The sequence below is a fragment of the Seriola lalandi genome, unplaced genomic scaffold, assembly GCF_002814215.2.
Source record: "Seriola lalandi dorsalis isolate HSWRI2012SDOR001 ecotype SW California unplaced genomic scaffold, Sedor1 jcf7180002054682, whole genome shotgun sequence".
Lineage (NCBI taxonomy): Eukaryota > Metazoa > Chordata > Actinopteri > Carangiformes > Carangidae > Seriola > Seriola lalandi.
In genome coordinates this window covers 621,016-640,189 of record NW_019525235.1, presented here as the reverse complement: position 1 = coordinate 640,189, position 19,174 = coordinate 621,016, and the positions used below count along the sequence as shown (strand labels likewise).

Genomic DNA, 19,174 nt, shown 5'->3' with positions numbered 1-19,174 from the left:
TGGTAAAGCCTAAAGTAAGATAATTTATTATCATGAGACTATAGTGTTGTTTCTACTAAAGATGTAATACAAAAAATAACGACTCGTTGGTTGGTTTAAGCTACTTGAGTTTTTTGCTGCTGGGCTGCCATGACATATTGTGTTGGCCTAGTTTGTATATTTTATTTATTTTATTACCACTGACCCTTTTGCTGTTGGGTTTGGGTCTCAGTCTTTGGCAGCGTCAGTCGGGTAAGGTCTGGAAGGCACCGTTATCATGAGGTCCTGGTCTCAGTTTTAGGTCCATCTAGAAATCTAGACCTGATCAGGCAGCACAAAGAAGACACCAAGAACAACGGTTCTTAAAAAAAGGTGCCTGTAAAATCCTTTTTGACCCACGGTCTGATCAGTGATCTTAAAGAGTGCGTAGCATATGCCCATCATATAAAACTGCCCATACTCCAACCTGTTCAAGTAAACACAAACCCATTGATCCAAGCACTAAACTAAAAATACAGAGAGGCAATCAGCCAGAGGTTATGTATGAGTTTCTGACAGAGACTGAACTGACTCAGATCTATGATGCATGGAGTGCTCATAAATAGCGGGAGCGTATGGAAATGCACGTCGTGCCACAGCCTATATATTGAGATTCAAAACCTGACAGGCAGACTGATGTAGAATCCATGAAGGGCCAGATAACAGATATCGTTTCAAACTACAGTCCACAGTATGGTGGTTGTGGAAACTATTGGTCCTGTTACAAAGCCAGAGTTGACAATAACACTGCTGGGCAAAATTGATAAAGCCCACCATGATGCTACTGTGCAAAAATGATATCCATCACACACAAGGAAACAAAAGCCGCTCATCTATTGTATAATCAGCAGTAACCTGAAATAGAAAGGTCAACAAATGAATAAACATAGATCTGACAGGAACGACTAGTTAAACAGCTGCAAACAAGAGGTTTGTTTGTAATTTACACACTGACTTCCAGATAAACAGTCTCTCTATAAACTATCAAAGCCATGGATGTACTAAGTCTATAAACTGAACACATCGCAACATGTCAGTGTGTTCTCAGCCGACACATTATCGAGAGCATTCGTGATCTTTTATACAGTAGCCTGCTTTTTTATAGTCTGCTTTAGGCGTGTGATAGCTATTATCATTGGCTTGACATGCTGACTGAATACATGAAACAGCGCCACACATAATGTCATACACCATTCTGAAAACGCAATAACGCACCATCGCAGCTACAAAACATCTGCATGAGGTAGACTCTTCAAAAAATCATTATACAATTAGCACCACAATGCATTCTGTATTCTTGCATGACAATTTCTCGGGGGGGAAAACTGACTGAATTTCTGTCAGGCGAGGACTAGCTATCAAAGGAAACTCATGTATGATTCAATGCTATCGTAAAATTTTCAGGAAAGTGGGAAGACACGGAGGAAGAGTGAGTGTCCAGAACAGAAAGAGGGGTGAAAGCTGGAAATAGAAATCAAATTCGAAAAAAAAGAAAAAACGAAGAGACAAAACAAGGAGAGTGCAGGGTGGCATGTGAGATGAAGGGAGGGAGGGACAGGTGTGAAAAGTGAAGTGAGAGAAACAATGAGTGGCAGGGAGTCCCAAGTGGATTGGATGTGAAAACAAGGAGGGACGTATAGACTCTGCAATGGGCACTGAGTCCCTCAATCGTCTTCCACACACACACACACACACACACACACACACACAGTAACATACAAAGATGTACACAGCTTCAAAGCCGTCTCTTCCACACCTTTCTTCCAGCTCATTCACACGAGTGGATAACAAACACTTTGCTTCTATCTTCAAGGGAGTTGTGGAGGCTGCAGAAATCCATAGTGATGAGTATAACAAAGCTCACCAGCTCTATGGACAGGAGGCAGGAAACAATAAAGAAAATCAGCTCAGTACCTCAATGTGAGTTTGAGCAAATAGAGCAAATAAAAAACTAGAACTAAGATTGTTTCTTTATGTACAATATTACAATTTTACATTCTAAATAAACATTTACTTTCGGCCAAATAAATTGTTTGACTGACTATTTTTAGTTTCTAAACAATATTAGAGCCTCTCAGCAATATGTGTCAGTTTCATTATTCTTTTTCAAATATTTCTGATGCAATTGAATCAGAAAAGTTAGACTGAGCAATTATGTAACATTACTCCCTGAAGGCTCTGAAAAGACCAGTCAATCAGTTTGAGAGTAGTTAATTATTTCTCCAACAGGAAGAAACAGCCACAAACATCAGACCTATTTGAATTACTCAACAAATCAGAGAATCAAACGTCTGGAACCAGACTAAGGTTATGACTAGTGGTTCAGGGAAGGCCTTGGCATTTTGGAAACATTATGACTAGATAAAAGTTTATGAGATTGCAATGCTGTATAATAATTACTGCAAAAATATCACTGATGCAATTAAATGATCGGCAGTATAAGAAAAGTTAGACAGAGCGATTATGTAACATGACTCCCTGAATGCCCTGAAAAGACCAGTCAATCATGAGAGTGATAACAGGTTCTTATCCTGTGCTTTCACTTTTAATACTGGGCTTACGTTCTTATATACATGGATTGTGGTTTAAATATGTGGACGTTTCTGAAGTGTTGTTATGCTACTACTATGGTGCAACCGCCTGAGCGAGCACTTGTTGGAAACCAAATCCACTTTTGTTATGAAATACCATAATCCCTACAACATCAAGCACAGTGTTGTGCATGTTCACTCTTCACAAGATCTAGCTCAAAGTTCCCTTTCTTGAATTTCCAACAAAGTTCACAGTCCCAAAAAAAAACAGTTTTTTTTTTTTTAAATGAGCTGCTCCGACATATTCTTTTTCAGTACTGCCTCCTCCTACCCATCTATCCCCAGCCCCCAATCATTGCCACATTAATGTATACTAGTATTGAATCACAAATGGAGCACAAAATGTCATAAAGCAGGACCACTCAAAATAGATCCATTTACAAATGTAATTCAGCTCTATGTATATTATCTACATTTTTTATATGCAGAAAGGGAAAAAAGAGGTGTTGTAAAGGTAGATGAATAGATTATATTTAACCTACATGAACCAAATTATGCAGCAGTTCAAAAACATAAAATAGATTACAGGCTGTACCACTGGCTTCATTACAGTCACTAGCTGATGTGCTATCACTGTGCTGTTTCAATTTGCACGACCATAGTTGTTCCCTAACCTTGACCACTTGGTTATTATTGTTACCATGTTACAATGACGCTCCCCAAACCTTAGCAAAGTAGTCATTTTAATTCGCAACATCTTCTCCCTCGTCTAAACTAATTACATATTTACTATGACCAAGTCATTTTTATGCCCAAACCTTAACCAGAGAGTCGACACATCATAAAACAGTGATCTGTAACAGTTTTGAAAGGCACAGACAAATTATGTTGTCCTGGCAACAGGGGCATCAGACCACAAAACGCTTCTATATGTCGTTCCACAGAACGTGGACAAATAATTTATGTTGTCCTTTAATTTGGAGTAGTAAGATGTTTCCACCTTTATCTTATGCCCAGGGTATAATGAAGCAAACATTTTCAGCAATGTTAGAAAACCTCATAGTGAGAGCTTTACACAGAAGTTACATTAAAATATGCTGAGACTTCAGAATGTGCAAACTATCTTAAATGTTATTAAAACATGCATTTATAGAATACTGTAATAGCCACTGCAGATTCATATTTACTTGGTGACTTAACAGCTGATTTTACTAAGTGTGCACAGGTGTGACAATTGATGTATTAAAGTGGGAAGGAGGCCCACTGAGGCTCCACACCACTGCAGATGAGTGAGAATAGACTTTGGTGTTGGACTGCCCAGGGTGACGCTGAGGGTTTTCTTGAAGAATCCAGACATGAGAGGGGACAGAGTGAAACTACCACTCTCTCAGTTGGCAGTGCACTGCCTCCCAACACCCAGCTGTGTTTGTTTGCTGTGAATTAGCAGGCAGCAAGAGTCTACATGCTCGCTCAATATTATCCACATCACACCATAATTAGAGAGGAGTGCACTATTAAAATGGTCGTCCGCTGCTAAATCACCAAATGATCGTTCATTTTTAGCATCTGGAGAAGCATCTTTTTTGTACCTGTGTTCTTCTATAGTAAACGCCGACATCAAGAAGCATGTAATCCGAAACGCATAAAAATTTACATATGACCAGGAACACTGCCAACACCATCCGACACTTAAATGTGACAGGTCAAGGCTTCAAATCCTCATAATGTGCTGTTATTATAATGTTGCCAAGGACTGTGACAATTCTCCTTTGAAATTCTATAATTATTCATTTACACATCTTCTCTCTCCTCTGATTGGCATAATTACTATCATCTTCCTAACAACTGTGAACTCCTAACTCCCAGTTAGTGCAACCAAAATACTGAAGGTTGTTGATACAAGCCCAACAGGGATTGAATCAGGCTGTGAATCTGGTCAGGTCCAATCTCAACTCCAACACAACTATGTCACGGATCAAACAGCACAGGGGCTCACAGGAGCAGGCGGAGGGTTTCTGAATGCCAAACAGCCACTGCTGCTCAAACAGATGTTGGCTGCACCACCTCTGATATCCGAAAATCCCACCCAACACCTACAACACGAGCCCCTGCTGACAATCATCAGCCCCACAACACAGGAGCTTAATAACCATGTGACTCGCCGTATTATGATTTGTGTTTTTGCTTTGTTGTTCTCCTTACCACCTTTAAAGACAGGCAGGAAAACAATAAGCCAGTCAATACACAAGAATAATTGCTATAAAACCTGAGTAAAAAAAAAAAACAAACATGCGAAGTCGCTTATAAAAATGACATTGGATTAGCACATATTCTAAAAACACTCTCAGGCCAACAGAAGGAGAAGATAACATTCAATGCACAGTACTTCCAGGGGGCTTAGATAACAGAAAGCCAAGCAGGAGGAAGGCTTCGGGATGACTGCACATGAGGACTTTTAAAATAAAGCCCATTGCACTGGTTGCCAAAGCTAAAACACCGAAAGCAACACTCACCCAAAATGTCTTGTCTATTAACCTATGAATCATAACCAAAACTGGCATGGGCCCACTCGCAACTGACACGTGAAGCTTCTGGCAAAAATTTGCTCTTATGAAAGCTGACACTGTCAAAGAGCAGACTCAGAAATATCAAAAATGAAAGTTTCACACGTGGATGGGCCTGTCGTAGCTTCATGTTAAACGACCAATAAGTACTGAGCACTTTTTACCTAATGAGGCATCTTTGTGCATGGAAAATCAGCCTGCACGAATGTACAGTGCACTAGATACAGTATGCATCTATAATGAAGTGGCTCTGTTCAAAGTAACTGTGTTTATGCAAATTATTCTGTACATACATACTAATCATGCGCTCAGGGAATATAGTGCTACCATGGAAAGTAAAAGAGATAAAAGGATCAAGGGAAGTGAGGGAGTGTCTGTAATATGACAGATTGTATAGCTGCTGAGCCTTCATGGCTGTTAGTCACATATAGAAAATAACACACCTCAAGGATGAGGATATTAATGTGAGAAAATGATATTTTAACAAGATTAGTAGCATTTGTGCTTTGTCTTAGCTCAGTGTGTCATCAAACACATTTATCATCATAGAAATGACTGGCATTTATCTCAGTCGCACTTTATTATTTTGTACATTAAGCATCTTGTTTGATGTAGTTTCACAGCGGTGGGCAGATGACATTTTCTCCAAAATAAGTGGTCCAAGACTACAAAGGCCTTAATTAACATCTTAGTGCCACTCTAAGGTGCCTCCCCACCACCACCACCAAACACACATGCACATACACCCCAGATAAGGGCTCAGGGTACGATGCCCTGTAAAGCATGCACAAACAGTGTCTCCACTGAGATAGAAGCACATCATCTTGTGCACAAGGACGTAGTTGATAGTGGCCTTCACAGGGTCATGAGGCCAATAGTTCGTCCCCCTATCCCAGCTCGCTGCTTCTCTGTGGCTGCTGCTCTGTGGCTGCTGCAAGGCACAGTCACAGGATGGAAATAAGATCCATTTACAGCAGTGCTCCGAAGAGGACCTCGGGGACTTTCGAAGGTGCTGCAGCAGAACTACCTCCATCCACAGCAGGAAACTAGAAGTCATTCACTGCTCCATTTACTTCAAAGTGGAATATCAAATATAACACGATGTTCCACTGAAGCAAACAATAGAAAGACTGTGTTGTAGCACGTTCATTTCAGCACAGATCATTTCTCCCTCTCGGTTCATATACATCATAATGGCATCAACGAGTAATCTAGGTACAGTCACCTCGCTGGTGATTCAATAGCAATGCCAATTACACTATGTAGCGAGGCGTGTGGTGTGCAGAGCCTGCTGCAACGCCTAATCCTGCCATCTGTGGACCAATAAGTTTCACAGCAGTGCGATCGTGAGCTGAAACAAGTAAGAGTTCGAGCCAACATTAAAGTTGAAATAGGTGACCGGTGTTTCTGGGTTGTACAAGCACAGGCTGAATCAGAAATCAATTAACTTTAAAGGCATGCAAATCTAAAAAAAATCAGTCAAGTGAAGAGGCACTTAGCCGAACAGCTCTGTCTGCCTAATGACTAGTTGCCTTCCTTTAATCAATCACATTTCATACCACATAATCACAATGACATGCCCTCTATCAGAGGTCAGTCTGCTTGATCTGCGTTCTGTTTCTCCTCGATGCGTGGCCTGGTACTGACGCTGTATCAGCACAGTTTTACTATTGTTGTAGCTGCTAATGTCTGGGAGTTTAATTAGTTTGAGTCTGGACTGCTGAAGCTGTTGTGGTCATGTGACACCGATTTAACCATGGCCAACTCTCTACAGTTATATGCAGTGGTGGAAAGTAAACAAGTATATTCACTCAAGTACAGTCTTGAAGTACTTCTGCTTTACGTGTGCATTTCCATTTTATGAAACTTTACTCAGCTGCATTTCTGAGTGTTTCATTTAAATAATTGTTCGTAACCGAATAGTGCGATATTTCACAAGACACTGAAGATTCAGTTCAAAGTCCAAGAATGAAAACAAATTTGCAGAGTTTTTCTTGGTTCCCATCCCATTAATCATCTTACAACCCTTTAGATTTATCTTGTGATACTCTCTTGCTTTCGATACTTGAAGTACATTTTGCCCTTTACACATTACTTCCATGTTTGTACAATAAGATTTTGAATGAAGGAGTATGTTTACATGTTATTTCGATACTTTTAATGATGTGAAAGATCTGAATTCTTCTTCCACAGCTCTTAATATGTCTTCATTAATAATTGTCTTGTGACAGAAAATTCTTGCTTCAATGAGACTGCACATAATATTTGCACAGATTTTCATAATATATGCACACATTGTGCTATCTGCAGAGCAGCAAAGTGTCCTCTTCTAGTAAACTCACAGCAGACAATGTTTATTAAGGCTCTCTGATTATTAAAGCAACACATGTGAGTGGGAACTACATATATCTGTTACTGAAGCTTGAGTGTTCATGTGTCTGTGTTCGTGTGTGTGTGTGTCTGTGTGTGTGTGTGTGTTCGTGTGTGCGTGTGTGCATGTGTGTGTGTGTGTAAACTCACCAGCTTGCGTTGACACCAACCACAGACGCCACAAAGAGCCACCAGCCAAACAGCACACACTGTCACTGCGAGGGAGACCAGGAACACACTGAGGGACACTGAGCCTGTGCACATAAACACACATACAGAAACAGGGAGGCAGAGAGAGAGAGAGAAGATGAGTGATGCTTTTGTGCATACAGGGATATATTTTCTTCATTGTGTGTACAATAAAAACACAGGATTTTTTTTCCCTACAGAGCTGATTGTATACCACGGTAAATCAGGTTTTCAAATGGAGCAACCCTAAAACAAAGCTGGGCCATCTCCCTCCCTCTTTAATTTAATAGCCAAGGCAAAGCTGCCATTTTTACATTCTGTCATAAGGAGCCACAATCTCACCACTACCCGCTTCGTGCCGGAGCATTTCAATACCTTACGAATAAGGGCTGCAGCCAGGCATCACTCACTCGCACACACATCACTGTCATAGTGTCACAGCTTGTTAAGTGACAGGCTGAAAGTGAAGGGGGTGGGGGGGTTGCAGAGTGGAGGCTGGGGAGGCTGGGCTGACAATACAAGAGAGCTCATGATTAATGGGTATCAGTAGATGCCCAGTGAGAGATGTGGCTCTGGAAGAGAGTCATAAAAAAACATCATCTATTGCTGCTCGCTTGTGTCTCAGTGTGTGTGCGTGTGTGCATGTTTGTGAGAGAGAGAGAGAGGATTCACACATGCACCTGTGCGCCTGAGTGTGTTTACATGCTGGTTATGATAGTGGCAATAAGTGGATCTACCCTCGCGAGCACTCTGCGTTTAGTTAGTTCTCCACATTTAAACAAGTGAGTGGCCTTCTCTTTGGAGGACAGGGATATAAAGCCTCATTGAGCTTTGATATTTGCACAGCGGGGAAGATGCTAATGTATTCAAATTTGTGATTTCCTTCTAACAATTCTGATTCCTAAATATACAGTGATAAATGGGTGTCAGAACGCGTTTTCGCACCGCTGAGTGACAAACACTGACAAACACCCATGCTTTCCTTTCAGCAACTGGGTTTGTCTTCTCCCCAATTGCTGTCTGCTTCTCTCCCTTTGCTTGTCACAACTGGCCTTTTCATCTCACTCCTCCATCATATCTGTGCTTTATTCTCCACCTCACCATGTCCTCTGGGAACAGACGAGCTCAAAAAGGAGGAGCAGGTATACTTGTTTCATATGGAAAAATCAGAATAGGACCAGCATAGTATTCCACAGTCTTCCCTCAGCCTCAGCTGCTGTTTTCAAGTGACACCTGAGGCCACTTACAGTCAAAAAATAGTGAGCACAAATGCAACAGCTAAGACAATGGACAGCAAACTTAATGACGGATAGATGATGATTAGACTCTTAGTGACAGACAATCAGACCAAAAAAGAACCATTTAGCTTTGTGCATTTGTACTGAATTCTGTAATAGAAATGACAAAGAAACAACGGAAAAATCTTGGATGGAGAAACGTGGGCAACACAGACTGTAAACTCCACAGGAAGAGATGGAGGTGAATGAACTTTGCAGCATGCAGCGAGTCCTCAGTAAAACCGAGATAAATTATCTTGTTAATTTTTCTCCAACTCGCAATTTTCTATGTTTCAGTCATAAAAATGAATCATATGGGAACAAATGAAATTGACTAGATCATGAAGCAAGAGATAAAAAATCTTTTTAATTCCCCTCTACTCAGAGTGAGTGACAATTCTGTTTTATCTATATGTGTTACTGGTAGCGCACCCAGAAATATAATCATGTTCCTGGCAATTTTACAATATTAAAGGGGCTATATGGAGTTTTCTTACGAACAAAATTTCTGCAAGCATTCAGCATTTCTAATAAAATCCATTGTGTGTATCCTTGAGGTGTAACAAACTTGCATTTCCTTCTTCATAAAACTAAACAGACTTTCTTTTTTTAAATTTAAAACCTTTATCATTTACAGACATGTTTAATTGGTAACTGTCTTCCTCTTCCCTGTCTTTTTTAGTGTTTATCTGTGTTTTTTTGGTGCATACTGCCACCTGTAGATGAATGAAATAGCATGAATCTATTGGTAGGAATGTGTGCCTCATCACCCACATGCAAACGTAACAAGGACCCAGTCATAAAAACATTGTTCTGTAGCACTAGCAGTGGCCAAAAACTCCACATTTGGCCTTTAATGGTCACTTTAAGGTAGTTAATTGCTTACATACTTTTCCAACTGTGGAAGGATTTTCTATTAGAATGATCTTTTTCATCGAGTTGACTCTGTACAAGCTGCAGTGTATTATTACACCTTTCATTGCTCTCTACAAGAGCAGTGTGAGCATGTGATCAGAAACATGGGTCAATTTAGGATTAACACTCTTCGCAAAGTTTGGAGCCTACACCATCCCTTGCAGGTGGCACAGTGCTTCAACCAAACAGGAGGAGTCACTTGTGGTAGGTACTGCCAGCAGGAGTTGAACTCTGGTGTTTGGAAATCTGCCCATGCACCTAGCACCCAAAGATAAAAATCCTAAACATCTAAAACATCCCACACTATGTGAGTTTATCTCCTGACAACAGCAGCTGCCCCAGACTGGAAAAGAATCAATCCTACTTGACTAATCTTGTTCTGATTGTGAAAGTATAGATATAATCAGTGCAGTTGTTACACGTGTGCCCACATTATCTATCTGCAGTCAAAAAAGATGCTAATGGTAAAGACACACGTCCAAACCCTGCTGAGTAAGAGAGGGTCAGTGAAACACATGCAGCTCCTGAATGATGAATATCTCCATTCACAGATGTTCAGAAATAGACACAGGCTATATACTCTGCTACTGTATATTCATAGAGAGGTCCATGAAGTTGAGTCCATTAGATACGTACAGCATCAGCAATAGATCTTAAATAAGGAGAGCTAGTCTCCAGCTAGATTGTGCACTAAGTGCCTCAGTGATGGATGTTCAGGTTTTTGAAGGGCTTGGAGAGTCAGGTAGATCTGTGAAAGCCAGCAGCTGCTGATGTAGGGCCCTGTCCTACAGCCCTGTGTTCTCTCTGAAGGTCAGAGGGTGGGGTGGAGAGTGCTACGGTTTATGATCTGTGTCAGTCATGAGAGCTGTGGGAGTAAAAAGCTTCCAAATAAAATGCAGCATCTAAAGAGGCCACGTTATTGCACTCAGTAATGGACAGCTGGTTTCTGCTTCCCACTTCATGGAATATAACTTCCTTTTTAGAAACTACAGAGAAGCACCATGAGCAGGTAGTGCAGAGGAATAAAAAGGTAGGAAAAAAACACTGTGTTGAGGTATTAAGGAGATATGCAAATCTTCAGCACTATAGCTGTGGAGAAAAAGAGGCATCATTAGCGTATAAGAAGCCTGCACTACATACAGCTATCACAGCACTCAGGAAATTCAATTTATCTTTCCCCTTGAACAAAATAAAACTTGTGGCTTGAAATACTCTCGCAGGTGACGCACTGGTGAGGTGAAAGATAAAAAGGTGTTTGTGTGCTACAACTGGAATAAGCGGACAATTTCACGAGAACAGCTAATGTAGCATTTAATAATATAATATAATCCTTAATATATTTTAACTAGGTAAGGAATGAAAAAATCCTTCCAAATGGAGGGTGATGAATCACTTGTAAAATTGCACCACTCAGTAAAACTGACAAGTGAACTGAACAATCCATTGAACCCTTTGATCAGAAGCCTTTAGAAGTCAGAGCACTCTTGAACTTGAAAGTCGCTTGTTTGTTTTAGATTTCTGTGGCTATTTCTTTCATATATAAGAGAAAATAATTGGCTCCATCCACAGGAGCGGGCAGTGACAATGACGGTGTAAATGAGTTTGCAATGATCTTTCAGTGAGGAGGACAACAGAAAACAAGTCATGCAGGAGGTTAAATATGGACATTTAAGTGAGGCAAAGACGAAACCTGCAGAATATATCAAAGGGCAGAGTCTTGAGGATCGAAGTGTTCTAGTGCATTGCAGCATTGAGTGCAACAAGCATTACTGTGGTTACGTAGAGTGGCACAGTACATGTAGGTGATCTGGCCCACATGCAGTGAGCTAAGCCAAGCAGAAAGGGACCAGTCCTCAGGGGTAGAAGAAATTGCTAATTGGACAGGCGGAACTGGAGCAGTGTCCAGTCAGCAAAGCTGCCACACCGCATCCTTACGCTCTGACTGAGGTGGAGAGGGCAGTGCCTCAGAAGCTCTGGGTGCAAAGCTCATAGCCTAATCGCCACTTCAAAGTGCCCCCCTCCTTGTACAGGAGCCTGGGTTCTGCCCTCTTTATAGCCAGGGTAATCCTCAGATGTCACTCAGGCATCTTTACAGTCTGCCCCCCCTCTGAGGCAGAATCTGTGTGCAACAGCAAAATGTTACTTACTTCCAGTTAAATTCCAATACTGAGTATTTCAAATTGCTTCAATCTACCTTCTGGCTCAATTCTGCGCTGCAGTTTATTGCTTTTGTTTTAGAGTTATTTCTCAAGACAAAAGACTGAGTGGTAGTAAACAGCACATGCATATGAGGCCCTTCAAAACTAAATATTTCTCCCCAGCCGCACAAAATAATTTGTGTGGAAAGAGCGTAAAATTGATTCAAGAGAGGAGATGTGGATAAAATGAGTATTTACTATGGTTCCAGGTAAATAATGTCATTGTCAAATAAACTGATGAGGTGACATTTCACACAGTGAGCTCTGAGGTGGTTTCTACCACTGCTGTGGCATGCTCAAAGGAAGACCTGTTGTTTTGGCATGCTTTAGCCCTTTTAGTGTTGTTGTAAAGCCAGTCAGCTTGGCCAAGGTTCAGGTATTTGCTTGAGACAGAACATCATTTCAAGTAGGATGCAGGATAGATGACAGTTCTCTCCTTCATGCAGACATCATTTTGAAGCCTTCCTGCTGCTCTTTAAACAAAGGGACCACTTGGTGGGGTGTGCATTGGTCTTTATTATAGCTACGAGCTATAATAAAGCTATACGGGATCACACCAGTCACAACACCCGTCAACATGCTGACATTCTGACACAACCCATCTCGGCCTTCATTATGATCTGAACTACACACCTGAAAAGTTTCGTGACTGTATCTTGTACGTTTGTGACGCAAAATGTGTCCACCAACAGACAGACATATAAAAATCTGCTGAAGTACCACCTCTGTGCTGGTTCCTGCTGCAGTAAGTGTCTCTAGGACCATGATGACACACACACACACACACACACACACACACACACACACACAGACTCACAAGGTGAAAACATAACCAGCCACACATTGTCGCAGCTTGTAATAACAATTTAGGAAAATTTTTCAAGTAAGAGCTGATAGGAAGTTCAGAGAATCCATTACTGTACTTTAGCAAAAAAACATGATCCCATGATCTCATTTGCTTATTGGTTGTGTTCCCAAGTTTTATCTTGTGACAACACACTTATCTTAAATTTACTTATTGTTTGGCAGGGAACTCTCTATTCTTGGTGTTTTATGTTTATATTATATTAACGTGCACCATAACTGCGAGAAACAATACAAACAACAAAATGTTGACTGTGATGGATTATCTATCTCATGAAAGTTGGCAGCAAGCATCAAAAGTAATTTGATCCATGGAAGGTAAAGGGAACATCCATTCATCCCTGTATAAAAGCCATGGGAAGCTTTGGGAAATGTATGCAGGTTGCAGTAAAAGGGGGAAAAACAGGCAAGATTCTGGTATGGTCCTTTAACCACTTGGAAATTCAAGTCCACAGTGGACAGTGGAGCCCCATGTGCTGCAAATCATAGGGATGTGTAGAGCAACCACTGAAATTTTGACAGGTGGAGAGCACCTGTGGTGAGAGTGAGTGTCTCTTGCATCCCCTGTAGGGTAGAGGGATGCTTTGCCGGTTCTCTGTCCCTATATGCTCCCTGTGGCTCAGCTGTGGCACTGCTGTGCTGTCACAGAGGCTGTTTCACAGCGAGAGTAAGAGGACTGCCACCCACGTTCTGTCTGCTCTCAGATGAGGGATAGGATCCATCTCAGCAAAGTGACAAGCCGGGTTAGAGCTGGACCAGCAAAACGTCATGTGACACATGCCTGGTGTCACCTATAATGGCACCATCGTCTTATTAGCACCTCTGACACAGAATGAGTGAATAAATTAAAGAGTATAGACACTCAGAGTGTAAGTGAACTGAGACTGTGATAATGCTTTAATATAGTTACAAGGGAACGCAATCAAGTTTGGTATTTTTCTGTTTCTGCCATACAACTGATGTAAATATAGAATAAAACTTAAATACAACAGATGAAAGAGATGCTGTTTTGTCCAGCACACTAATATACTTGTGTAAAAAATACTATATTTCCCTAAAATATCTTAGATATTCTGTGGCATAGACATTTTTATGTAATTATTTAAGTGTCAACAAATAAATTAATGAACTAATAAATACATAAATTCTTCTGACATTTCAGAAATCGTCAGTTTTCTTATCTACTGTATGCCTTTGGTAAATACTCAGGAGTGTCTGTGAAAAACAACCAGCAGCCTGCTCACAGTAAGATGCTCAATGAACAGCTTAGCTTCTGTGTTGTAAGTAGGACTGTATAATTCTGTCAAAATGACATACTGCAATACAAATAATAAATGTGTGATTACTGAATATTTTCCCTTTCAAGATAGTTAAAGAGGCATTAGCTCAGTCTGAATTTGTACCGTTTCTTTTTTTTTCTTCATTTTCTTACAGCCTGATCCATTCATTCAGTTTCCTGTTGGAAACTGTATATTAGATATTTTTTTTAAATTGTGAAGGTCTGGTCTCCAGAAACTGAAATCATCAAAATGATTTTGAACTAACTTTCTTCAATGCCGTGATCTCAGTGGGATGTAAATGAATATTATCTACTTTTAATTCTGAGCGATAAAGATAATGTTTTAGTTAGATGTATTTGTCTCAATGCCTTTGATAAGGACTCTATACAGTATGCATCGTCTTCATCTATCACATAATCTATCAGTGTCTCTTCCACAATTTTCTCCCCCAGCTCTGCCTCAGAAAGACTGAATTAACTGGTCAGATTGAAATGGATGACTTTCATATATGCCACAAGAAGGACTCAATACATTTACCAAGGACACTCTCCCCTGCCTTCTAACAGGCCAACTTGTTTTCCGATTTGTAAGTGCCCCCTGCCTCGCATCAAAGCCACATTAATAATGGATTAGAGTCATATATCACAGGATGATTCCAAAACACTACTTTAAAAGAGGCTAACTCATCTGCCTGCTTGAATATTAGTCTAGTGGTGCACAGTAACCTGTGCAGTTTACTAGCTAATTACATATCTAGGTAACTGAATTGTTCCAGATCTGTCATGATGGAAGAGAAATATTAAGTATGATACTTGATTAATTTCCTCCTACAGTTGTACCCCTTGGCTCAATGTTCCTCGTGACAGAGTGACCCCCACACCCTCTCCATATTTAACCTCGCTGCTCTTCTATCAGTTACCGACTCTTCCCACTTTCACCTCCTGAGTGTCATACTGGGACAAATGGCTGTTATAAATTCCAGAAACCTGATCAAGCTGAACGAGCGTCTTCTGTTTAGTGGCCCCACAGCTTTAGGATCTGCTAGCTGCTTCACACCGTTACAAAAAACCTATTACTCACCCGCCCCACTGATGCCCTTGACTTTATTGACTTAAGTCCACATAGTGGCTGTTGATACTCTGGAGGTAGACTAGTGTCCATCTCAGTAATGAGCTTCTGAGCTGTAAACTAAATCAGCCATGACTAACATTATTCCAGGTTCAGGGGCATTAAATTGCCTATATATAGCCTTCTTTATTTGCTGTAAGCAGGGTTAGGGCTTGCAATAAAACAGCGCCTCACTGAATTGTTTTACAAAACTTCTTCTACCCACCTTTTCAGCGGGGACTGTTCTTTTATGTTCATGTTCATGTTTGCCCAGCCGGTTTCCTGTTCTCATACTGTACAGGATTCCTCTCAGAATTAATAGTAACTTTTAAAACAGTGAGTACTTGAACTCAGACAAAGGCGAAAGCGATCGGCAGTTTTAGCATCTATTGCTGACAGATTTTAACAGCTGTATCTAGAGGCCTTAAGCTAACATTAGCTCCAGGAGTTGGATGAAAACACTGTCTCCAGCTGACTTTTTAATGTTTCATTCTAAAATCTTTGAAAATCAATCAGTGATCAATGTGGAAGACAAAGGAATAAAGAAAGCCTAGTTCTTGTATTGCAGTGTAGAGCTAGTTAATCCTATAGTATTACATGTAGAGTTTTAAAAAATGTAAGATATCAGACTTTTATTTCACTCTCCAATAATCCTGTTTATTCTTGTTTTAATCTTCAAACAGTATCTTTCCACATTTTTAATGTTACAAGAGAAAAGGCTTTTAGGATGGAGCAAATGTAATCCAATAATAATAATAATAATAATAATAATAAAAGCTGCTAATGTTACCTTAACTGTAATAGCTTCTGGGACTGGCTTCAGCACAATGGGTGAATACTACACAATAGATATCCTGTCATCACACACCAAAAAAAAGTTAGTTCATGATGTGCTCCTCTGCCATGGAAATAACACCTGGTTACTACTGTAGCTACTGCAGTTTGCATTTTTGGTTTTGGAAAGGCTAAAAAAAAGGCACCGCCCTGTAAACTTGTTAAACATGCAAATCACTTTAATATGTGGAGGAATCCAAAGCTTGACAGATCTGCCCTGCCTACTTACTGTACGGTTGCACAGGTCACATTTCTTCCATTTTCTGTCTTTTTCCAACTGTCATCTCCATCGAGGCCTGAAATGTCAATAGCCTTGTGTGTAGCCAAACATTTTGTCCGTCAAACTTTCCTACACCCCCTCAGCATTGACCTTCTGTAACCTTCTTCTCCTCTACACTTCACTTTAACCTCTTATTCATTGCCATATCCTCTTTACCATCTGCGTTGAAAGTTATGTTTTAGTTACTGCCTTTCTAAAAATGGGTAGATGCACATGTGCACATGTGCCCATGTTCCTGAACACACACACATACACGCTCGCATATTCTTCCACTTGACACAGCTTAAGCACAGTGACATGAGTGGGAACACATGCGCTTTCGGGATGTGAGGAAACCAAGAAAGTGGAGAGAGAACAGTGCAGGAAAAGCAGAGTGGGAGTGAGGGAAGAGGGACTCAACTGTAATGCTATTGAGGAGCAATTTGTGAAGCTTGTGCATATGCATACAGGCCTACAGTCCCCATCTGCCCACATCATCAGCTCGCTGCTGGTGACATCAACCAAGACAAAGAGGTCTCGGATGCTCCAGATGTATTATGTGGGTGGCATTATAAAATCTAATCCAAGTCAAAGTCAATTGTATTTGCCTAAGGATACAGGGCAGAGTTGCATTCATGGTATGTGTGTTTGTGTTTGTGTTTGTGTTTGTGTTTGTGTCTGTGTGTGTATGTATGTGTGTGTGTGTGTGTGTGTGTGTGTGTGTGTGTACACTTTTGTATCTATGTCCAATTTCTACCACCCCTACTCACATAAAAATATTAGCCTAAATATTCTCACTCCTTCAAAAATGAAAAAACAATTATTGAGGGTGTAATTAAAGTATTGGCAGGACAAGTGCAACTTTAATTGAATGACAGCTAAATGGCAGTCAAGTGACAGTGAAGCAGCCTAGTCGCAGCATCTCTGTTACGGTTTATGTAAAATCTCATCAAACACCACGCAACTACACAATGGGCTTAGCTTAAGACGTTTATATGATTATTCACGACCGAAACAGACACACATCTATGGAGCAAAGTTCATGTGAAAGAGCCAAACAGACATTTGTCATAAATTAATTCATTTAGATTTATGATTACCTGGAGGCCTCTACCTTTGCCTTCTTCATTAAATTAAAGACTTCCTGTAAAAAGCACTTTATTACCTGTCTGGACAGACCAGGCAGTAAAAACCCAGGGCACAGCAAACCCTCTAGACTCTAGCTAGAGGTTAGAGCATTGACTCTGCCACAACCCAGCCAAAGTCCTCTCCCTTTAGACTCCATAAAAAAAGCCACTAAAAGATAGAACTCACGTGACCTGATGGTAGCCGTGTGTGCCTGTCTCTGCATCTGTATGTCTGCCTATGAATGTCTTTGTCTTTCTGCAAGTGACACAACACTTTCCCCTTGGAGCCAAAGCCTCACACTGACTAACATGTACCCTCGGCTGGTGTGATGATTACTCGCCTGTGACCACAACCTTTTCACCACTGGTGTTAGGAGGGCTGATGAGGGGAGGATGTACAAGTGTACGACAGCTAAGTGAGGGATAGCAAAAGGTTACTTTGGAAGAAGTAATGGGTCTGATGTTGCCTTTGTATGTGCAACAGGCTGCCCAACTGTAATTTACACTGTCATGGGAGAGCAGACGGAGAACAGAATAACTCTGGTACAGAGCGCATTATATTTGTTCAGTGACTTCTGCTCTCATCGGGTGGAACAGAGAATCCCATCTCTGCAGTGACCACCTCTCTCCCCAGGTGACCTTTCTCGTCAGCGGCTGTGCATTAACGGTAAAGCTGGACTATGATCGAAATGATCCTGTCCTCTTCACTGCTGTGGACTGAGCACAGGCCCCTGGGACAACACTACATCGGCTCTGGTTCTGGAAGAGATTTAAATACCCCTCTGCTTTTAGACTCCAGCTGGACAGACACCACAGAAAATAACCCTCATTAGCATCAGCCAATGTCAATGGAAGGACAAATTAAAGTAATGAAATACATCCTATAACATCTACTATATGGTTTCATGCATTTTCTTCCTCTGACTCAAAAGTGGGTTTCTTCCAAAGAACACATTTAATAATTAATGATAAAATTTAGTGTGCGTCATGTTCCCCAGAATGAAGTTTCACTTTTTGCTGACAGCTCTATATAAATATAATTTGCTCTTCATAAGCACAGGGTCATCTTGGATGGGCCTTCAGCACTGCTGTCTGTTGCTTGACTGCCCACTGATGTGTTTGCTTGTAGAACTGTCAACAATTTACAGCTGGGTAGTACCCAGCAGACTGAGACTTATTGACGATGCCATGCAGCTGCTCACTCGCAGCAGGATACAGTGAAGGGCTCATGGGAAATATAGTTTTCCACAACTACCAGTCCTCGTGGCCTTCACTTCTGCTGGGAGCAGCCTGTAATTTTCCTTCAACATTAACTCAATTACACAGCACCTGAGGACATTTTAGCCTTGCTCTGTACTGTAATAGCTTGTCTTAATTCTTACGAAGAAGGGGCTGTTGCTGCAGTCAATATCACCTCGGAGTTCGGGAGTGGCCATAATACCTGCAGTAGCGTGCAGGATGTCACTGTTTGTCACATCAACCAATACGATGAAGTATCCCATCTGGCTGGTTTAGCAGAAGAGAATAAAAGGCAGGCTTGGCTGCTTTCATTAAGCAGAGTGACACACACACACAGAGCTCTCACACATACTTGACATTATCACCCTAACATCATGACAAGGATGTCATTTGGCTAACTAT

General features: G+C 40.9%; 1 protein-coding gene across 1 annotated transcript in view; it reads right to left on the bottom strand.

Moving 5' to 3' along the window:
- Nucleotides 1–19,174, bottom strand: part of syt7a (synaptotagmin VIIa) — a 74,452-nt gene that overhangs the window by 38,641 nt on the left and 16,637 nt on the right. The window contains exon 2 of the mRNA XM_087178276.1: nucleotides 7,634–7,737. Within this exon, the coding sequence (XP_087034402.1) occupies nucleotides 7,634–7,737 (104 nt within the window). The remainder of the gene's footprint in view (nucleotides 1–7,633; nucleotides 7,738–19,174) is intronic.